The 14,405-nt window shown below is 39.7% G+C and overlaps 1 protein-coding gene across 1 annotated transcript in view; it reads left to right on the top strand.

The window, feature by feature from the left end:
- LOC111775357 (bridging integrator 2-like) overlaps positions 1-14,405 on the top strand; it is a 71,503-nt gene that overhangs the window by 4,458 nt on the left and 52,640 nt on the right. Inside the window, exon 3 of the mRNA XM_070222808.1 lies at positions 10,196-10,435. Coding sequence (XP_070078909.1) covers positions 10,196-10,265 — 70 coding nt within the window. The 3' untranslated portion in view covers positions 10,266-10,435. The remainder of the gene's footprint in view (positions 1-10,195; positions 10,436-14,405) is intronic.

Genomic DNA, 14,405 nt, shown 5'->3' on the forward strand with positions numbered 1-14,405 from the left:
TTCAGATACAGAAAGTAGGATGGTGGTTTGGAGGGAGGTGGGAAAGAGGAGTTACTATTTAATGGGCATGGAGTTTCAGTTTGGGAGGATGAAAAAGTTCTGGAGGTGGATGGTGGTGATAATTGTACAGCAATGTGACTGTACTTAATGCACTGACTTGTACTAAAAAATGTTAACATGATAAATTTTGTTATGTATATTTTACCACAATAAAAAAATGAACACTGATTTCAATGAAAGGTACCCTCGATACTTAAGGGAAAACCATTCCAGTGAACAGATACTCAGAGAATGCTGTTCTATCAGCCAATAAGTATTTATTGAATGGTTCCCTTGTGGAGGTTCAACAGTCATTTCCTGCTCAATGTTGTGGTTAACTATAGAGAACATCTGGATATGAAGTGTTAAAGAAGAGATGGGGAAATGTCCTTCTTCCTCCATTTTTCTTTTCCCCTCCCTCCCATTTGAGCCAGAAGAGTCATAGAGTTCAAATCAGACAGTCAATTGAGAATGATGCTAAATGTCTATAAAAATGCCTGCCTGGTGGGGTTGGCCAGGTGGTCTCCAAGGAACCTTCTAGCTCTCTTCTGCATCACATTGTTAAGCCCCTTAGGAATATTCAGTACTTGAATGAGACTTAATCTAAGGTCATGCAACAAGGCTTAATAGCATAAGGAACTCAGAATCAATAGAGACTGTGGACAAGCAACTAAACTCCAGAAGAATCAATAGACACACTAGATCTGTGTAAGACTTCACACGAATACAGTAAATATTTTGTGTTAAACGTTTTCCAAATGACAACTATTCCCTTGGTGCAAGTCTCCAAGTATAGTGGAAAGAGTATCAGAATCCTGATATTCCAGACCTGATTGTGCCACTAAGCCACCTCTTTTTCTTCATCTGTAAAGCTAGGACACTGGACTAAATGATCTTGAGGGTTTCCTATGTTTCTCACATATTAAATGTTGAATTATTTCATATTTTTAGAACATAATTTTGTACTTATTTGCATATACCACAAATCAGTCATGTCCCAACCTTCACTTTCACCTCATAACACACCCAAAGCATGGTACACAGTATAATCCCAAATAAGTTGTAGATCTGTCTAGATAAATGGTAAATACAGATGGCTGTGAGATGATAGACATCACTATAAAAGAGATTGACTGTCATTCATTGATGTCTTGTTATGTGCTCCTTTTTTTTGTTTTCCTCTTTTTTTTATTCCCTCCCCATGAGTTCAGAAAACTCATCTGTCACATCAAGCAGTTGAAAATGGTATTGAATACCTTCTAAAATACTTGATACATAAAAATGCTCAATAAATGTTTGTTTCCAAATTTTAGTTAACTTCACTTTCTCCATCAAAGCTATTAGCTTTTCCTTTGTTAACAAAGCCAACCCTTTCCATAAACATCACGATCAACTAGCAGCTAACTGGTTTATCCATCTACTCTGTTTGGGTTCCTCTAAAAGCAGAGACTGAATCACGTAGTTTACTTGGGAAGCAGAGAAACTGAGAGAGAAAGAAGGAAAAGCCATTCGAGGACACATCATTGAGCTGGCTACGGCTTTGATCAATTGGGACTCACTCCCACTAAGGACTCTCTGAGGAACGGTATAGAATGTATCTTAGAATTTTCCCACCCAAATATGGAAGGCTGATGCGTTTATCCACTGATTCTCCTCACTCATCCGTTGTGGGTGGCTTCCAGGTGAATCAGCTCTCCAGTCTGTCTGGACATTCAGTGTAGGCTTAGTGAGCTCCTGTGGCTTTGGAGAGTATGGCGAGTCAGGAAGGCAGAGAGATGCAGCAGGCGCTTAAGGGGTATCTGTGGCATGCATAGGAACTGTCCAGCACCTCTGCAGCTGAAGTCAAAGGAAGTGACATGAGACACATGCTACAGTCTATCGCTTTCACTTTTCGGATCCATTTTTGCCCTATATAGAATTCATTCTGTCATGAATTCTTTAAGGTCATGGCCAGCTGCTAATCCTAAAAAGGACTTAAAGCAAGAGAGTAACTGTAGCAAGCAGATGTCGCTTGTTGCAACTGTTTCAAAGACCATTAATTGATATTCATCAGGTCCCTTCTCCACCACCCATTCAAGATTTTCCTTGCTCTTGACAATCACTTCAGTTAGTCTCATTATTTGTTTGGTGGGGAAACCCAGACCTTCATCCTAGAGTCTAAGCCAACCAAGGGCTTAGACTCTTGGTCAAACTGAGGTTGCTACAGTTTTTCTCAATGCTATCACCAGACGTGGAAGAACAAGGGGAATCCCAGTGAATCTTTTGAGGTCTAGGAGTACTCCTCTTTGCCTCCATTATTTAGCAACAATCCCAGACGTTCATGCTAATCTGATCAATTACCTTGCCAGTATAAAATATACCTTTCTTTATCCACAGGTTCTTTGGCATAAAGAGCCAAAGTGAGCAGGTGGTAGTCATAGCTATAGGTTTTGTGAGACTTGCTCTATCCCCTACTAGAAGTGATTTGCTCCCTCCCACCCCAAATGGTAACCAAGACCTATAATCTAACAGAGCTTAAGGACATGGGAATAGGAAACACAAATTCTACAAGTGGTTCACTGGATATGATGGTGAGAGGAGCCATTCCTACCTTCCCGCCTTGGTTTCCAGACTCATATATTCTAGCTATTGAGTATACAGAGCTGTATCTTGATCATTAGCTCAATGCATATAGCACATACTGTTGGACAACACCCAACCGTGCAGGGTATTGTTCTCAAACTAACAGAGCCCTTAACAGTTCATTTCAACATTCTATCAGACCAGCTTCATCTGGATAATGTCGTATGTGGTAGGAACAGTGGGTCCTATGGTTTTGTGTCCATTGTTGTCTTATCGTTATATCTCCTTCACTATGGGTCCTTTGGTCCAAAGTGATGTTATTCAGGATACCATGTCAGTAAAGAAATCATTCTATAAGCCCTCAGATAATAATCCTGAAGGAGATACTATGGCCAAGGAAGCAAGCACATATCCAGAATAGGATTTACTTCCTGTAAGGATCAATCACTTCCTCCTCCAGAGGGGGTAGTGAGGGGTCTGATGTAATCAACTTGCCACTAAGTGCCTGCCTGGTGTCCTTGAGGACTGGTACCATATCAAATGCTTGGTATTGGTCTTTGCTGCTAACAAGTCAGAACTTCTGCAGAAGCAGTAGCTATGTCAGTTTGGTAAGAAGGAGCTGATACTATTGGGACTGTGCATGGCCTTCATGCCTGCCAACAAGGCTGCTTTGTACATGGGTCCACTGCGCTAGCATTGGGGTGTCAAGAATAGAGGCTGGCTGAGATTTACCCAAGAAGAATCCTGTCTACCTGGTTGTAAGAGCCTCCTCAGTGATGGATACACTCTGGCAGACATTAGTGTGAGATATGAAGATGTGCATATTTATTTCTACTCTTATTGGTATTTCCATATACCTCTCCCTCACACCTCCTTATACTCGATTATAGTCTTGCCAATCCTAGGCCCCTGACCAATCAGTCAAGTAATTCACCACTCACAGCAGAGCATATGTATACATCCTTATGTCAGGCTAGGTCTTCCTCCATACGCCAAGTGCCTCAAGTGCCTGTTCCAAGCTCTGCCCGCTACAAGAGTTTCTCCTTACCACTGTCTTTTAAGGCTACCTATGAATGGAATATAGTGCAAGAGCAGACCATTTTCTCTTGTACCAAAATATTGAGCTGAGCCATCTTTAAAACATGCTTCAATTTTTTTCTCCTCTGTCAGTTGGTCACAGGGAACATCTCCTGAGGCCATAGGTTGCAGACTGATAGAGAATCACTGATGTAACAGAGGGTGGTGACCTGGAAGTCTGGTCATCTGCTTATGAAATTTACTTCTGCTCTCTGGAATTTTTCAGGCCTGATCCTGTATGTATCATTACCATCATATGATGGATTGCTGCTTTAAGTTCACCTTATGACTTAGATGATTTGACAATACACTCCTGGTGGCAGTCACTTGATGTCCCATGGTCACATGCTTGGTCTTTACTAGGACCCTTTAGTATACCAGAAGCTGCTTTTCAAGCAGTGAGTGATTCTCTGTGGCAAGAGGCATGCCTTGATTCAGAATTCTGGAGCTCTGAGTTGCCACTCTCCGTTGAACACCTCTAGCACAACTGAGTCTGTTGGGTCATGTAGTCCTAGCAACAAGGAAGCTTGCACCATTGCCTGAGCCTGCTACAGAGTCTTCTCTTGCTTTGGGCCTCACTTTAAATTGGAAAATTTTTGAGTCACTCAATAAATGGTTTGAAGCAGTATCCCCCGTGTGGTGTCTGCTGCCTCTAAAAATAAAGAGACCAAATTTGTGGTGTACTTCTTTCAAAGGGTTAGAAATGCAAAGTTCAATAACAAAGTATATCCACGCTAGTTATGCACTTGGGTCTTGGGAGAGTGACCACAAGATGGGCTGTAAACTCACTGGAGATGCCTTATACCAGGACTCCACTTATTTCCTGACCTCCTTAAGCCCCCACTTTATTGATGGGGTCATGATGGCATTTGGGTCTCCTATTATGAGTGTCACCATACATTCTGTATCTAGCAGCCCTTGAAAGGTATGGATAAATAGCTGTAAGTCCCTTTGGGGGAAGAATTGAAGAGTTAATGTATATATTTATGATGGAGCTGCATGGTCTTTCCTTGAGGGGATCGAGTTTCCCTTTCAGTCATTGGGCTCTGAGTCTGAGAACTGTCTCAGATCTGGAAACTCAACAAAGGATTGTCATTTCCTATGTGATTCCTGATCCTAGCCTGCTGCTCATCTGCTTTAGATTTTTTTCTGATTATGAAAGTCAAGTAATACTTTCACAGGCTGCTTGTCTTTCCTATCCCTAGGAACACAAAGGTCCACTAGCCATTATTCCAAACCCTTGGGGTCCAGGCACCCTGGTTACCCCTCCAGCCTTGCTGCCTATTACAGTAATTATGCCTTTGATGTTTAAGTGCAGCTACCTGGCCTCTAATATCATGAAATTATTTCATTCTGATTTACCCCGGGGAACTCAATTCTATGGCAGCATTTTCTTCTAGGAACCCTGGTTCATGGAGGACACTGCCACTGAGCTTCTGTAAAATGCTAGTGCATTTCTCACTGCCCTAGTGAAAGGAGTATCCTGGGGAACATGGTCAGGCAGTGGGTCTCACATAAAAACCTCTTTATAATATGCTTACTTCCTTGTGCCTTCTGACCTGTTCCTTAATACTCTGAGAAGGCAGTTCTGGCATTTCTACATCATTGTCATGTTCAACCTTCAAGGCACCATCTTAGCAGTGTGTTGGGACAAGCTCCAGGTGTCCTTGACAGGATGTTAAACCCTGAGTCATGTTATATGTTCTAATAAACTCTCCCCTATTCAGCCTTGTATCTCACTCACCTTATTTTATTTAACACCTTCAAATCTATTCTCATAGATCTTTCCTTGTTCCTCTTAGTACATATTCTGTAATTCTTTCAGTAAGTTATTTCTTCCCATAGTACAGACTGTACCTCCCCTCTTGTGCTTTTCTAGGACCTTACTCTCATTACCAATCTGCAGGCAATTGAGGGAGTCAGTGGAGGGGATTCCAAGGAAGACAAGAATCATCTTGCAAGGCATTCAACTCAGGGACATGTTCATCCTCTCCAGGCAAAGGAAGACTGCTCTCCTCTAGCGAGGGGGAGAGAGCAGCTTCTACAGCCTCCATGATTCAAGAGCATCCAGGGTTTAAGGTCCTCATACGTATCCTCACAGTTGCCTTCATCCCAAGGCTTGGAGTCCCAGTCTTTCTCTGTCAAAGCCATGACATGAGCATAGATCTTTAACATAGGAGACCTGTGTGTTCAGTCTCCTTTGCCATTCTACTCCTCCTAAGATTAAATTCTGAACCTGATATTTAACACAGTCTGCCCTTTTGCCACAAGGTCTCTTACCTTCTGTCATGGAAGACTTCTGACTTTCACAGAATGCCTTGAGTTGATAGTTGGCTGAACTGAATTTGTCTCTTTCTTTAAGGCATTCTTCAAGGCTTCTAAGGCAGCTTACAAAAGCCGGGCAATTCCACTACTCATATGATTATCCTGACTCTTCATTCCAGTAATAGACATACTAGATAAACAAAGCTTCCCCTGCCCCCACATCCTATTCATTGCAGTTGAGAGTTTGGTATTTATGCCAGAGGTATGGACAATACTATTACTACCGACATAGAGTTTTTGTTTCCGTCTGACTGATGAGTAAACCATTTCCAGACTACTATCCTGAGGGTCCACTTATTTTAGAGTTATATCTGGTATTACTGTCTTAGTTTGGGTCCTCTTAAAAGCAGAGCCTGAGGTTAGGATTTGAATTTACATAACTTATTTGTGAGATGACTCCAGAAGGTAGGAGGGAGGAAGGGAGCTTATTGAGAGAAGGGAGATGGAATAGTCAGTAAAAGCTATGTTATTGAGCTAACCACCATGGAGGGCAATGGGGCTCAAGTCTTCTGAGGATCCTCTGAGGAACCGTGTAGAACATTCCTCAGAATTGTCCCTCTAAAGAATGAGGGGGGCTTGAGCGTTTATCCTCTGGCATGCCTGCAGGTATTTCTTCCCTACACTTTGGGCTTGCCCTACATGCAGCTATATAAGCTTCCACTGCTTCAGAGAAGGACTTGGGAAAGGAAGTCAGACAGATGAAGAGGGCACTTACAGTGGGACTCTGTGGGCATGCATGGGAAAGCCCACAATAGCTGCAGCGAAAATCAAAGGGGAGCTGAGTGGACGTAGCACAGGTTACTAAGAGCATCTGCTACATCACCAAAGCCAGTCCCATACACCAGTAAAAGGTCTCCTGGTCTCCTTTAATTAAATGTTCCCATCTCTTCCTTGTTAAGAACCCTAATTTATAAATCCCATCTATTCTTACCAGAATAACCTTTGTCTCTTCAAAGGCACTGAGAGAGAAGAAATAATCCATGTATTTTATAAAGTTGGTGCTGAAGCTGGGAAAGATCCTAGTGAGAGGAGTTGTATGATTATGTGTTTTCCTGTCAGGGGTGTGTGTGTGTTTAACCTGTGTTAAGTTATCGGGGGAAGATCTGAAGCAAATTCTTGATTGTCCAGTCCCTCCATCCTGGCTCCAGAATCTGGTGCTCAAGAGGAAGAACTTTGCTTTACTTTTCATGGCACTCTCTGGGTGTGTCTGTCCCAGAGAAGATGTTAAAATATCCAGATGAGAAATAATAAAGTTTTTTTCTATTCTTTTGTGAACTTTTGGTCCAACTTCTATCCTTCCAGAGAATGGGAAGAACAGGAAGAGAGAAAAGGACAATGAGAAAGAATATTATTAATGTTGTTATCTTTTCCTAGGCTGAGATTCAGTGTGGGAGGGACAGCGCCTTGGATAAATGTTTGGATACACTTCTGTCTCCTCCCGTCCTCCTTTAGCCCCCTTCACATACAGCCAACTCTTGCTCCCTCATGTCCCAGCCTGTCCTTGGCATTGGTAAATGTCTGCTGTTCTCAAGGCAGCCCATCCAAGTTCAGAACTTAGAGACAAAGCATTGCATTTTGGCACAGTCTTGCTTGAAGCTCCTTCTCTTTTCTCATCTGAGGATTTTATTGTGTCACCCTGGGGGATGAGAACTGGGGTTAAGAAGGAGGAATTCAGGGAGTATAAAAAGGGGGGACCAGAAGAGGCAATAATGAGAGGAGTCCATTTAGAAAAATTATGTCTGAAGGAACACTGAGGTCAGAACAATGATGACATCATCTTCCATCCTTTCCATCCAGTGGTTCACACTGTTCTCTCTCACCTCTGCCTCATGACTGGTTTTATTCACAGATTGAAAAGTGCTACTTCCTTTCTCAAAAATGTTTATTCACTTAAGGAAAAGAGTTGAGCTTTCAATTCTCCACCTCTTCTCCTTTCTTCTTCCTGTCCTACTCTCCAATTTCGCAGGCTACCTTTATAAAAAGAACAGTGAAAAGCAAAGACTGAAACAAAATGAGAGCCATAACAAACATACACCTGTAACACAAGTTTTACATAACTGAATTAAGAAGTGAAAAGTTGAGATGTCTTCCTTTGGGTTTTACCCAAAGCAGATTCTGTGACAAGGATTTGGATACGAGTAGTTTATTTGGAGTGATTGCAAGAAGCCCGGTGAGGGAGGGAGGAATTGAGACAGGAAATAGAGGGAGACAGGGCAAAAGATAGTGAATTGTTACTGTGCAGGTTACTGATGTGAGAAACCACTGTGGACCCTCTGAGAGACAGTGTAAAACACATTTGAAATAGACCCAACAAGGGACAAAGAAGTGGGAGTATTTACCCATCAATATCCTTGGCTGAAGTGTGCTCCTGGGGGTTAGCACTCCAGGAGCCCTCAGACAGAGGAATGCTTAAGGTAAGAAGTCATTGGAGGTGAGCAAATTGTCTCCCCAAATGTCTGACCTCGAGGGTGGGCTGAGGGAATGTGAGCAGGGCATTGATGTCAGAGCTGCATATTTTTGTCTGAAAAAGCCACCTGCTAATTTAGCTTTTCTCCTCTCTGTCTTGACTAATTTTTTTAGTTTTCTTAAAACATTAAAACTACTTTCTATATCCTTATTATGCTTTGGTAGGCTCTAGGATAATAGAAATACCGTATAATGTCTCTGTTTCTCACAATGCACTTTCATATCAATGATCTCATTTAATCTCAAAATAGTCTTTGAGATAAATATTATTAGCTTCACTTTACTATAAAATTACTTTGGCTAAGTAAGTTAAATATTCCCCCCTAAGGCCATAAGGCAAGTTAAGTTGCTGATGCTCAGACTTGGCTCTTTCGATTCTAACATTGGTGCTTTTCCCACCATACCCACATTTGTCTCCTATAAAAGCATAACATTTCTTGAGCTTGAGCATGGGATGTAGTATACTAATAATACTTAAATATTAAGTATAAATCATGTTAATGTCCTTTATGTGAATCTCTCATATTCCTATCCTTAGCTGGTGCACCTGGATATATAATAGAAGACAGGGAACCACAATAAAGATACAAATGAAATTAAAGAATAAAGGGTATAAATCCATTATAAATAGAGAAATACTAGGAAGAAACTGAACAATATTCTAACATGGAATGGATGTCAGGGCAGGGCAAAGGAAGGAAGCTGAAGATCATTTTCCCTCCCACATCAGAAGATCCCCCAGAGTTTAATTTTCATGAAAAGAGTGAAGTTGATTATAAACATAAGATATTGGCCACTTAGGATTTGCTGTAGGCCAACAGTCAGTGGGACTCTTAATTCCTCCAAGTGTGACTAATAAGTAGGGGAGAGAATTGCTGGAGTGAGAATTGTTGAGGTCAAGGAGTAGACTTAGTAGGTGACAATGCGATTTCTATGTTCTCAAGATGGTTGTGGCTTGCCTACATTGAATGCCTAAGGCAATGTTAAGAAAGTACATAAAATTAAGAAGGTGTAGAGAGTGGTCTCTGAAAGTATGTAACATAAAGGATTTCATGTTTCACTGTTGAGTATCCAAAACACCTCTGTCACCCCAGATTAGAAATGCTCAAAGCGTCTTTATACATCAATTCTGATCATAGTAGTGGACTACCTTCATGGAAGACAGAACACAGAGGGAGTAGGTCTCATCTGTGAGATGCTAAAGAGAGCTGGCTCCTTAGAATACGAAGCAGGTAACTTTTTGTCAGCTGAGGTGAAGGGGGAAAATTATCCAAGAAATTATCATACACCAAATACCAAGAAGACAAGAGAAAAGAGGACTGTGCCTAAAATCATCTCTATTTAGAATCAGGCTTACAAAGTAAAGGGAATTATAGCAAAAATGAGCTTGAGTATGTCTCAGGAAAGCAGAGAGCTATTAACCTGAAGAAAAACTTGATTTTGCAAATATCATTAAGAAAAGGGGAAGAGTAGCAAAGTCAGAGAAAAGCAATATGAGCTCTAAAAACAGGTTTCAATCAATGCACTTGCAAGGAAATACTGGTGAGAGAGTATAACAGGTCTTGGTTTCCTACACAATATCCATTCTACCCTTATTCTCTCTTAACAGGACCCCTATTTTGTTTAGATACTCATCTATCCTGCATGTGATTCTGCAGTAATCCCCAGCTCAGAGGTCAATCCTAATTGATCTGAGTCAATCATGGTATTTCTATTCCCCTGCTAGGAACTGGTTTATGAGCACGTGGTTCAGGGACCCGCTTCTTACCCGTGAAGAAGTGAAGGCTTCTGGGTAAGGCTCCCTGTGCTAAGACACAGCCCCTCTTCTGTCTCTGGACCTTGCTGTGTCTGTATGTGATGCCTGGAACTGCTACACCCTCCGCATTACCACACCCGGCATGAAGCCAGGACACACTAATCATGGTAGAGTGGAGAGATGGAAAGAAGCTGGTTCATGATGACATTGGTGAGTAGCTGTATCAACCCCTGAAACCTGAATGCTCTAGGACTTCCTGATATATACATTAATGAATTTCTATTATTTAAGTCAATTTGGCTGAGGGTGTTTTGTAACTTGCAACCAAAGACACCTTAGCTGATGTACAAGCGAGAGCAGTGGTGGTAGATCTTCCAGCCTGCAGACTTTGCCCTCTCAATTATAGAAGAGGAGCAGGACAAAACTCGGAGGCTGCAAAATAGTATATGTCCAGTTCATTTGTTAAAAAAGATTCCAGGAAAGTCTACTTCCAAGAAATCAAATCCATGTTTTCCTGAAGCAGGAAAAAAATGTTTTTAGAAAAGAGGAGGAATGTTAGTTCTTTTCCAGTAATAATGCATTGTGCCATATATTTGAAAATGAGGATAGTTTTTTTCTCCTCAGATTTACTGCAACATAATTGACATATAACATGGTATATGTTTAAGGTGTATACTATAGTGATTTGATATATGTATATATTGCAAAATGATTACCACAATAAGGTTAGTTAACACATCCATCATCACAGTTACAATTTTTTTTTTGTGGTGAGAACTTTTAAAGTCTACTCTCTTAGCAACTTTCAGTATACAATACATCATTGATAACTATATTTACCATGCTGTACATTACATCCCTAGGAATTATTTTTCTTATAACTAGAAGTTCATACTCTTTGATCACCTTTATCCATTTTCCCCACCCCCTACCCCCTGCCCCTGGCAATCACCAATCTGTTCTCTGTTTCTATGAGTTTGTTTTTTTTAGATTTCACATATAAGTGAGAGCATTCAGTACTTTTCTCTCTCTATCTGACTTATTTCACTTGCATAATGCCCTCAAGGTTCATCTGTGTTGTCACAAATGGCAGGATGTCCTTTGTTTTATGGCTGAATAATATTCCGTTATATACATTCATTTTTATCCATTTATCCATTGATGGACACTTCAGATATATATCCAGAAGTGAAATTTCTGGATCCCATAGTAGTTCTATTTTTAAGTTTTTGGGGATCCTTCATACTGTTTTCCACAGTGGCCGCACCAATTTACATTGCCACCAACAGTGCACAAGGGTTCCCTTTTCATCACATCCTTGCCAACATTTGTTATCTTGTCATTTTTTCTTTTTTAGAGATTGGCTCTGAGCTAACATCTGTTGCCAATCATTTTTTTTTCTTGTTCTTCTCCCCAAAGCGGCCCAGTACATAGCTGTATATTCTAGTTGTAGGCATAGGTCCTTCTAGTTCTGCTATGTAGGTCACCACCTCAGCATGGTTTGATGAGTGGTGCTAGGTCCTTGCCCAGGATCTGACCTGGCGAAGTGCTGGGCCACCCAAGCAGAGCGTGAAAACATAACTACTCTGCCGTGAGCTGACCCCTCTTGTCTTTTTGATAATAATCATTCTAACAGGTGTGAGGTGATATTTCATTGAGATACTGATTTGCATTTCCTTGATGATTAGTAATGTTGAGCACTTTTCATGTGCCTGTTGGCTGTTTGAATATCTTCTTTGGAAAAATGGCTATTCAGGTCCTCTGCCCATTTTTAAATTGGATGATTTATTTCTTTGCTATTGAGTTGTATGTGTTCCTTGTATATTTTGGATATTAACCTCTTATCAGATATGTGGTTTGCAGATATTTTCTTCCATTCCATAGGTTGCCTTTTCATTTTGTTGATAGTTTATTTTGCTGTGCAGAAGCCTTTTGGTTTGATATAATCCCACTTATTTATTTTTGCTTTTGTTTCTTGTGCTTTGGCTGTCGTATCCATATCCATTGCCAAGACCAGTGTCAAGGAAATTTTCCCTGATGTTTTCTTCTAGGATGTTTATAGTGTCAGGTTTTATATTTAAGTCTTTAATCCAATTTGAGTTAATGTTTGTGAATGGTATAAGATAGAGGTGTAGTTTCATTCTTTTGCATGTGAATATCGAGTTTTCCCAGCACCATTTATTGAAAAGACAATCTTTTCTCCATTGAGTATTCTTGGCTCCTTTGTTAAATATTAGTTGACCATATATGCATGAGTTTATTTCTGACTTTTGATTCTATTTCATTGACCTATGTGTCTGTTTTTGTGCCAATACCATACTGTTTTGATTACCATAGCTTTGTAATATAGTTTGAAATCAGAAGTGTGATGCCTCCATCTTTGTTTTTCTTTCTCAGGATTGCTTTGGCTATTTGGGTCTTTTGTGATTCCATATGAATTTAGGATTACTTTTTCTATTTCTGTAAAAAAAAAGCCATTCGAATCTTGATAAGAATTGCATCGGATCTATAGATTACTTTGGGTAGTATGAACATTTTAACAATCTTAATTCTTCCAAATCATGAACATGGGATATCTTCCCATTTGTTTCTGTCTTCTTCCCTTTGTTTCATCAATGTCTTATAGTTTTCAGTGCATAGATCTTTCACTTCATTGGTTAAATTTATTCCTGAGTATTTTGTTGTTTTTGATGCTATCGTAAATGAATTGTTTTTTTTTTCTTTTTTGGATAATTTGTTGATAGTGTATAGAAATGCAACTGATTTTTGTATAGTGATTTTGTATTGTGCAACTTTACTGAATTTGTTTATCAGTTCTAACACTTTTTTGGTGGAATCTTTAGGATTTCCTATATGTAAGATTATGTCATCTGCAAACAGAGACAATTTTACTTCCTCAATTCTGATTTGGATGCTTTTATTTCTTTTTCCTGCCTGATTGTTCTGATTAGGACTTCCAGGACTATGTTGAATAGGAGTAGTGAGAATGGGTACTTTGTCTTAATCTTTCAGCCTTTCACCACTGAGTATGATGTTAGCTGGGGATCTAAGGATAATTTGCAAATATTCCAGATACCATAGCAAAATAAATGAGGGAAGTATTGATTTTCAGGATGTGGAATCTTTAGGATGGGAACTGTAAATATCTTGAGGGCAAGGTTGATGTCTCAGATTTGTATTCCCAGAGTTCAGCATAGTGCCTGATAAATAAAGGCTTGTCAAATAAATAATTTGAAAAACTGGGAAAGTTTGGCAACATACAGATAGCATCCAAATGGTATACACAGAGAGTATGCCTGTAAAGATTCCAAGAATAGGATCTGAACTGTGCAAAATTTCAAGTTGCCAAAACTCACCAGGACTTTCATTATTTCATTTTTTTAATGATGCGTGCTTTCAAAATTATAAATTCCATTTTATTTACATGTAAAAAGTACACAGCTCTCTATTCCTGAAGTGTGGACTACACGTTTCTTTCCAAAGAGCACTATAGAAATAAGGGAAAAGAGTAATTTTAGAGTACAGAAACTGACAAACATTACCTCAGCCAGGTGGTCAAGGTCAACATTAACATGATAAGGCATTTCGATAGAATGTACCCTTGATATGATGTGATGAAGTGGCACTTTAGCTCTGTGGTCTTCCTCCCTAAAACTCATAAGCCCAGTCTAACTATGAGAAAAACATAAGGCAAATCTCAGTAGAGAGATGTTCTACAAAATACTGACCAGTACTCCTCAAAACTGTCAAGGTCACCAAAAAAAAGGAAAGTCTGAGAAACTGTCACAGCCAAGAAGAGTCTAAGGAGACATGATTATTCAGTGTAATATAGTATCCTGGATGGGATCCTGGGACAGAATAAGACCATTAGGTAAAAACTAATGAAAACTGAATAAAGTATGGACTTTACTTAATGATAATGTAACATACATTAATATAAAATGTTAATAGGAGAAACTGGGTGTGGGATGTTGGGAACTCTGTATTTTCTTCAGAATTTTCATATAAATCTAAAATCGTTCAAAAAATAAAATTTACTTAAAAAATATATGGTCTACAAATATTCAAAACAAAAATATTAACTTTCTAGCTGTTTCCTGTATTTCCAATAATTTCCATCTGATACAAAGCTGTTTTTGCCCTTTCAATAATAGAAATAAACATAAAAGCATGTTCACGT

The sequence above is a fragment of the Equus caballus genome, chromosome 10 (assembly GCF_041296265.1).
Source record: "Equus caballus isolate H_3958 breed thoroughbred chromosome 10, TB-T2T, whole genome shotgun sequence".
NCBI lineage: Eukaryota > Metazoa > Chordata > Mammalia > Perissodactyla > Equidae > Equus > Equus caballus.